Source organism: Cynara cardunculus (genome assembly GCF_001531365.2).
Source record: "Cynara cardunculus var. scolymus isolate 2C chromosome LG 2, CcrdV1, whole genome shotgun sequence".
NCBI classification, from domain to species: Eukaryota; Viridiplantae; Streptophyta; class Magnoliopsida; order Asterales; family Asteraceae; genus Cynara; species Cynara cardunculus.
In genome coordinates, this window is record NC_037529.1 from 46,371,748 (window position 1) to 46,380,893 (window position 9,146).

Genomic DNA, 9,146 nt, shown 5'->3' on the forward strand with positions numbered 1-9,146 from the left:
TATACATATACATATACATATACATATACATATACATATACATATACATATATATATATATATATATATATATTAAGATTCACATATGAATTTTAAATTGATTCAAAATATCACTTATACGTTGTAAATTGTCTCACATACAAGTTATAATTACGATTCACATATGAATCTTAAACTGAATTAAAATCTCATTTATAAATTTTAAATTGATTCACGTACAAGTTATGATTAGAATTTATATGTGAAATCCATGTTAGGATTCACATGTGCACATATGAACCATCGAAAAGCATCGTTGTTCGTGTTCACATATGAGATTTAGGCAAATGCAATTTAATTCGATTTGTAGAATGTAAAATTGGAAGTGAGTTCAAGGTGAAAAATTGGATAAAGAATCAATGATTATTATATCTAAAATATGTTATAGAAAAAAAAAAGGAAATAAATTAAGATATTTGATTTTTTCTTAATTATCTAATTAGTGGAAAAAGACATGGAAAACTAGTGTTGAGATTCCTTCTCTCAGTTCTTATATTTTTAGGGTTTCTCATTTGAACCTATGGCTATACATGTATATACAAAAAGGTGTTGTAAGAATCACAGTTCAATAAATCACCTTATTCACGTAATCTAGCACGACTTCCTTGGTCTCCTTTTGTCGCAGCTGGTTTTGCATCCAAATAACAGCCATTTCACACACTTCACAATACACCGTATCCTGAAGTCCCCGATTCTCTTCTTCAACCACTGTTTTTATGTTTGAACTGCAATTCAACCATCAAATTCAGTTACCTATTTCCCAAGTTGTCAAATGGATTTCCTTGGCAAACCAAAATAATGTTTTAAGCAGGACCCTATACCAATTGGCTATGCGTTGAGCATTGTCTCACCACTTTGATTAGTCAAGGCCGCTTAACCGGCCATCTAGGAATTACACACGCCCACCTCTCCAATAAATTCAATTAATAGTTGAACTATGCGTTTCAAAAGATTAAATGGGACTACTCGGCTTCTCTCAAATAATTGCACCAAGGTCACCGATTCGCGGCCATGCTTAAGCTATAAAATAACTAAAATGGGAAGGAAAAAGATCATGCGGTAAATGTGTTCGTACCTGACAGACTGAGCTCCGTTGGAGAAACATAAACCAGCCTGTGAACAAACTTTTCCGGGCGTCACCTGGAAGTTGTATTATTGGCATAACAAGTTATTTTTCTAATTTCTAAACAAAATAAAAGAGGTTAAATATGAAAGGATTGAATACGGACCCCAGATACTAGGAGATCCCAAATCATATCCCCGTATTCAGTAACAAGTGTCTTGCATTCACTGCTCAGTACTCCTTCAGCCCCAATTGCATAGTTGATCTCCGTCACAATAGTCTGAAATTTAACAATTTATTAGATATAAGAACAATTAACTTGAGAGATGCGAGAATTGTTGTGGTAACATAAGCGGAATGTGAAAACACGTACTGTTGGACCAGCGAGCAATGACGTTCCAGAATCCACAATAGCAGCACAACCACCCTCACAGAATCCTGAAGAATAAGAAAGGCTTTTAAGAAACAAAACCCTGATAAAATCAGCGTCATGGAGCATTTATGTTCATTATTAATTTTTTTGTGGGATAAGACGCCTCTACTAATCCACTGGGCCCTAAGTTAGGCAAACCTTTATGGTCCTGAACAGAAGAGCAGAGCAAAGCCAATGCCTTACCAGCTGCGGTACCCTAACGACCATAAACCTGTTCGATTCCATTCCAGAGAATGAAACGCCCCCTTAGGTTCATAGAATGGAATTTGATGGAATTTGGAATCCATCAAAGAAATTGACTTTGAAGGAATTGGAATGGATCTTGACCACGCGTTTGGTTGGTAGGAATTGAAATGAAATCTCTCCAAAAATTGGAACCTCCATCTTTGTTTGGAGGGAGGAGGGTGGGGGTGGCAGCTGTGATGACGACAAGTGGTTAGTGGTGGCCCTGGAGGCAGCGGATCCTCAGCCTTCTGCCCCTACCCCAGCGACCACCAACTGTTGTCGTCACAGCTACCAGCCCACCGCGCACCCCACCCCGCCCCCACTGACCACTACTGTCGTCACAACTCCACACACCCCTGCCCAGCCCGCAACTCGCCACCACCCCAAATGCTACCCCCTCCGCGCCCACGTGGGTGGGTGGTGGTAGTTGTGACGAATACAGTAGTGGCATGGTGGTCGGTGGGGTGGGGGAGAGGTGGTGCTCCCGCCCCACCCCATAATGGGTGGGTGGTGGCCCGCCCCCGTCACCACCACCCCCGCCACCCACAGGGTTGGGTGGATGGGGGTGGTTGCTATGGCAATGACAGCAGCAGCGGGCGGCATGGTGGTCGGTGGCGTGGGGTGGCCAGGGGTGAGGTGGTAGTTGTGACTACGACAATTGTGGCATCGTGGTCAATGGGTGGGGATGGTTGGGGTTAGGGTGGGTGGTGGTTGCGACGTCAACACAAGTGGCATGGTGGTCGGTGGGGTGGGAATGAGTGGGTGACATGGTGTAAGCTTTGACGACGACATTATTGGCATGTTGGTCGAGTGGCAGTGGGGGCGCTGCATGGGGTGGTTGTGGGTGAGTGGGGTGGGGTCAACGTGGCAGTTGTGACGACAATAGTAGTGGCATGTTGGTTAGTGGTCGTTGGGGGTTAGGGTAACGTGAGGGTGGTTGGCGGTTGTGACAATGACAGTTGTGGTATGGTGGTGGGGGGTTAGGGGTTGGGGCGTGAAGTGACAGTGGTAGCATGGTCGTGGTTGGAGCAGGGGTTGGGCGGCGTTGGTTAAATTGGACCCAAAAATATGAAATTCAACTTCACTTATGCCAAGGAATGATGAATTTATTAATTTATGGAATTCAACGGAATTCAAAGGATTCCCACATTTTCGTTGTTTGGACAGAATATATGATCTGGAATTTCRTCAAAGGAATTATCCATTCCAATTCCTTCAAAATCCATGAACAAACACCCCCAAAGGGATTGATGTTGGTATTGGATCTCATTCTTTGGGTCGTAATACCTTAGAGGTCATCACTACAACACCCTCCCCCCCCCCCCCTTGTCTCCTTTTAAAACAAAGAACTTTCTTTTAGTTCAATGGTAAAAGTTACCTGTAGATTGATTGCCAATAAGGAAATCCCCCATATTGAACTGCAGGATATTTGTAAAACACAAAATGTGGGTCAATTATTGGTTTTTTAACTATGGTAGCCAAGAACTTTGGGTGATTTATAGACATACCTGCCAGTAACCCTTTTTAGTCACAGGAACGTATGAGTGCTCCCCTATGAAGTGACTTGGGTCAACACCACCAAAGACAAGCTCACCACCTTCTTCATCATCTTCATTACGGTTAAGCCAAAAAGAGAACACTTGTTCTTTTACAAGGCCTTGGTCTATCATATTATACCTGCGATTTACGGAAGGGAAATAGACGAAATTCTAAGCCGTTTGGATGAACAAAGAAAAATTACAATTAGTAAATTTCAGATAAATTAGTACCAGACTGGCTGCAAATCGCCGACTGAAATTTCCTTGAACCCAAGTCCCAAAATTCCATCAAATTTGCCCAATACAAACGAAAGACTTCCTTCTTTAGTAACTTCAATGAAATCCTGAAATACAATGCAAGTTATAAATGACAAACAAGAAAGAACCGACAGATATGAAGTTCGAGACAGAAGACTCACTTGATCTTCGATACAAAGATCTCCAACTTGAACAGCATCTTTACTGGAGAATCCAGAAATTGTACCAGATCCATAACTTATTTGCAAAGCATCCCCTAATCGTTAAACAGGAAAGAGATACAAACATCAGGCATATACTAATTAGCACTACCAATAATCAAAACAAAACCAAAACAAACTCTGAGTCCCACTGGGAGTAGGATATGGGGAGGGTAAAATGTATGATGACCTTGTTTCTACCTAATAGTAATCAACTAGAAATGTGCATTCAATGCAGCACGATATATCTCAATTCATGTTTTTGGTAGTTTCGTGAGACCGGTTATGGGACCGGCTATGAACCGGCCCGGCCCGAAAATTCAAATAATTTTATAAATAAATGTATTTTTAAATAATTTTACAATGTATTTTTATAAGACAATGTATTTTCATAAGACAATGTAATTTTAATTATATTAAAACGCATTTTTAAAGTGTATTTGAGTGACTCAATTGTAAATTTTATAATGTATTCAAAATATATATCATTAAAAAATTAAAAAAATCTTATTTTTTAATGTCGGGACCGGGACCAGCGACCCATAACCGGTTATGAAGTACCTTGACCGGTCCTACCATTTTCGACCGGGACCGGTTATGAGAAAGCTTGGGACCGATTAGGCCCGGCCCGGGACCGGTTTTTGGCCATCACTAGTTGTAACTAGCCTTAATAAAAAAACCAAAAAATAAAATAAATTAAAATGGATGGTGGATAAGTGGCTTGCATCGGTTGTATAATCTAGAGGGGTTGTATTTGAATGTCACTCTATACATATATGTGTGTATCATGTATATAGGGTCAAGCTCAGAGGAAAACCGCAAAAAGTGAAAAAGTAAGGAACATCCTAGTAACTGTTTATTTGGACGGTATGTACATGTACATAAAAGTAATTTGTAAGCAATTTGTCCATTATACGCATGTGCATAACATGCACACGTGCATAAAAACCAAGAAACAACTTCAATTACTTGTATGCACATGTGCATACCGTCGAGATGAATAGTTACTAGGGTATTCATCACTTCTTTCAGTTTTTGGGGTTTTCCGTGAATCTCCCTCCCCCTCTCTCTCTATATATATATGTGTAAATATATATATATATATATATATATATCGGTATTAAATTAAGGAAAATAAATTACTTCTTTTAATATAATTTGCTTAGATTTTAAAAGAATAATACAAATCTATGGAGTGTCTCAGTCGCAGGAGTTGAATTGTGGTTTCGAAAACTTGATTCGATCAGTTGGGAAAGATAATATGGTTTCCCCAAAACCCATCAAGCTACCATTTTTTTTGTTTACAAAATGGCAAAAAAGGAATATTATAAAATTGAAAGAGTTTGTATATATATATATATATATATATATATATAAATGCTTTAATTGTTGTATCCCTGAAACATTTAAGAGTCTTTTTAAACAAAAAGTCGAATGCTTTATAAAATAGTATAGGTAAGTAATGTTTCTGGAAATAAAAACTTGTTTCAGATATAATATATATATATATATATAGAGAGAGAGAGAGAGGGGGGGAGGAGAGAGGCAGGATTAAACGAGAACGGTACCTATTTAAAGAAACATGAAAACGGGCATATCACATACAAAATCACAGTGATTTTACATTAATGGTCAAAAAAGTGTAAAGGCGACTTGTGGCTGCACCTTCTCCGGGCAAGGTCGCCTGAATCACATGTGATTTTGTATATGATGTTAGTGTAGAATCACATGTAATTCGCCTGTTTTTGTGTTCTTTTAAATAGGTACCGTTCTCATTTGATCCTCCCTATATATATGTGTGTGTATATATCTATATAGAGGACGTTTACTTTGCAAACCACATTATTTGTACAAACCTCGTTCAACCAATCATAATTTTTCATTTTGTTCATTTTTTTATAATTATGAGAGGTTGATTAATCATTTTCATTGTGAAAGGTGTTCATCATGGATATTATCATCTTCATTATATTAATTTTTGAGAAATACATGAAACAGTTTCATTAAAATTTCATAAGTATTATATAAAACAATTTCATAACCATATATGAAATAACTTCATCAAAAAAAAGTATTATATGAAACAATTTCATAAGATTAAACAATGAAATCGACGGATGAGGATGGTTTGTACGGTTTGTACAAATATGGGTAGTTTGCATTTGATTGCTCCTCTATATATGTGTATATGTATATATAATATATGTATGTGTATATTATAATATATGAATATGTGCATATATAATATATTCAAGGGAAACCCGTAAAAACTGAAAAATTGAGACCGTAAAACTGAAAAATTGAGGAATACCCTCTTTAATTTGTGAGCAATTTGTCTAGTATACACATGTGCATAACATGTGCACGTGCATAGAAACCAAAAACAACTTCAGTTACTTGTATGCACATGCACAAATCACATATCGTCCAGATTGTTGACTAGGATGTTACTCAGTTTTTAATTTTTTTGGGGGTTTTCCCTAACCTCCCTCCCCCCCCCCCATATATATATATATATATATATATATATATATAACTAAAAGATATATCATCAATTGAATATGGTCATATCTTTACCAATTTTCGTGTAAGTACTTGATTGTGTTCCCTTAAACCGGTGATGGAAGTAGCAAGCAATCTGCACACAATTAATCGTATTAAGTAGAACAATCGTGATGAAGTCTCATAGAAAGTAAATAAGATTAAACTTACAGAGAATATGCATTTGGATGATGGAACCCAAAGATTCGAACTGCCGGTATCAAATATGACTGTGAATGTTTGGGGTGGAGAACCAATACCGATCTCTCCATAGTATTGGGCATCCAAGTAGTTGGTTAAGGGGACAAAATCCACACTAGAATCACCCAAACCAAGTGGGGTGGTCTTGAGACCGTTTCCATATTTGCCATCTTTTCTAGCAGCTTTAATGCTATTAACATCCAAAGGCCGTTTCTTGATGTTGATTCTCAGTAACCCATCAGAGGAAGCATCAAACATAGAGGGTAAAAGAGCACATAAACACACCGCCAACCAAACATATCGAATCCCCATGTTGAACAATTTCCTGACAAAAATCAAGATATTGGAAACAATATCAGTACTTTGCCTCCTCAAGACGAAGTCTTTTTAGACGTTGGAGTCCGAGTCACACATCTGCTAGAATAATTGGGTCCTCCTTGAAAGGATCTCCAAAATGGAGAAAAATGGTAATTTTCGGGACTTTATACTACCTTTTTGCTTCAAAAAAAATGGGAAAACGTAAGAGAGACTGTAAAATTCTTCAAATTTTGGACAACTCCTACAACTAAGAGATAAGTAACTTGTTATTGCTTCCGCCAAAATGAAGACTCATCAAAATAATGTAACTTTGTTTTTGTTTATTTCTTCTTAAAGATTTTGAGTTTTGATTCTCATTTTTTTAGAAATTTTAGAGAATATGATAGAGATGCTCTCCATCATGACGTAATCTGATGGGTTCATGTATTCGAAAAAGGGATGGGTTCATGTATTCGAAAAAGGAATAAAGTACCAACAGAATGCTTATATTTGTACAAGTCTTATGTGAAAACCACAGATAGCATCGATTTGCTGCTGGAAACAGTTAGCAGATTACTTATGTAAACCAATTAAAACCACACATACCCTTTGCCCTTTCTGGTCAAACAGACAAAATTTGATGGTAAAAATTGGCAAAAAAAAATCTTCAACTTGCTTATAGACTTTAATGAAGTAATCGAGTATCTAACTACAAACTCAAAATAATGCATGTAATGAAGTTGAAAAAGTAGTCACTGACTTCAGAAGTCGGTCTAAATCATCAAGAGTATACGAACCAACAAACAAGAAAAAACCAAACCAAAAGAAACCCTCGACTAAAAATAGTCAACGTAAATAACCCATGGTGATCTAAACAAAACAGTCGATTTTCTGCTTTAAATTACTTCATGTAGTGTTACAGAATACAAATTTGAAGAACATAAAAAGGAAAATCTAAGGATTCAGCTAGATTAAGCCATAAAATTAAATCATAATGATAGAAGTCGAATATATAAGTAGCGTATGAAGTAGGAAAGCAGATATAATCAACAAAAACTGCCTCAAAATGAAGATCAAGCAAAAAGTAACTGATGAATAGATGAATTACTAAGAAAAACAAAGAATCAAAGCACTTAAGTACAAACCAAGATAAAACCACGATCTAATTGATTAGATTACTGGAAATCAGCAGTTCATAGAGCAAAAAAGCATCATAAGCAACACCTTTTTTGAAGAAAAATAGATGAGGGGTGAAAAGCAGTTGTTAGGGTACCCACCTACCAAAAGGGTACGGAGTGAAAGAAGAAGTGGTGAGAGCTGATACCTGCTTCTGTCCTTTGAAGATGGCAATCAATAAATAAAGACGGAAGGTTTGAGGAGATAATTTGACGGAGGTATCCATGTGGAAGGGCCACCCGCATGTGCAAGACACGTGCAGAAACGGATAAGTATAGTGAATATTGAATATGAATGTGAATGTCGTGTCATCCAAACTCTTCTTCGTTTGTAAAGTTAAATTTTAGAATAAAAACTCAGGGGGTGTTTATTTTTTATTGATTGGGCTTATTTGTGCTGATATTTTGAAGTGTTTATTTAAAGCTTAATGAAAAATATGTGGGCTTATTCACACAATCTAAATATATCACTTGTTTACATTCAGCCAAAAAATTGACATCCCTATCCTTACACCCTATCTTCATGTCTGACCTATCTTCCTCAACAGAACCCTATTGCCCTCTCTTCACGCTCGACGATCGATGACATCTTCGTTCATCTCTTCAGGACCGGCAACCGGCGACATCTCTTCACGCCCTTTCTTCTCCGTTCATCTCTCCCCAACAACGCCCCTCACTGAACCTTCATCACCTATGCATCACCGAGAACAAAACCCATCTCTATGGACTCTCTCGACTCATTTTATCCCCTCATATCGTTCGACTTCGACCCCCTGCATCACCGAGAACAGAACCCTAATCGGACCCATCAACATCTTTGGCAAGATATGTTGCAAAGTAATCGACTTTGACGTCCACCATCATTTTCTCCCCTCATCTATATCTCGGTTTTGTTTAATTTAAACTCATCAATATTTTGAGCTTAGCAGACTATGGCTTAGATCTATAGCAAGGTTGTGTTTGGCAACATTTTGATGCATACCATTTGTATTCAGGGGTAAAATAGTCATTTAAACCGTCCAGACTGTAATTCAGGAAAAAAAGTAAACAACGACATGTTTCTATCCGGGGATTTATCTAGACAGACAAATTTATTCATACAAGATTTAATAGAAAAATTGGTAAACATCCCCTTAGACCTTTTTGTTAGTAGGAAAATGAATTTAATGGTACTTC

The 9,146-nt window shown here is 37.4% G+C and overlaps 1 protein-coding gene across 2 annotated transcripts in view; it reads right to left on the minus strand.

Moving 5' to 3' along the window:
* The window catches only part of LOC112507681 (aspartic proteinase oryzasin-1-like), a 10,686-nt gene extending 2,547 nt beyond the window's left edge, over positions 1-8,139 (minus strand). The window contains exons 1-11 of one of the 2 annotated variants that reach the window (XM_025112345.1): positions 8,120-8,139; positions 6,469-6,823; positions 6,334-6,394; positions 3,718-3,812; positions 3,530-3,642; positions 3,269-3,437; positions 3,139-3,178; positions 1,476-1,540; positions 1,269-1,382; positions 1,115-1,179; positions 617-764 (exon numbers count right to left, since the gene is read on the minus strand). In XM_025112345.1, the coding sequence (XP_024968113.1) occupies positions 617-764; positions 1,115-1,179; positions 1,269-1,382; positions 1,476-1,540; positions 3,139-3,178; positions 3,269-3,437; positions 3,530-3,642; positions 3,718-3,812; positions 6,334-6,394; positions 6,469-6,810 (1,212 nt within the window). In that variant the 5' untranslated portion in view covers positions 6,811-6,823; positions 8,120-8,139. Of the gene's footprint in view, positions 1-616; positions 765-1,114; positions 1,180-1,268; positions 1,383-1,475; positions 1,541-3,138; positions 3,179-3,268; positions 3,438-3,529; positions 3,643-3,717; positions 3,813-6,333; positions 6,395-6,468; positions 6,824-8,072 lie in introns of both variants that reach the window. The other variant, XM_025112344.1, reaches the window with a different exon arrangement.
* Positions 8,140-9,146: the final 1,007 nt, after the last annotated feature.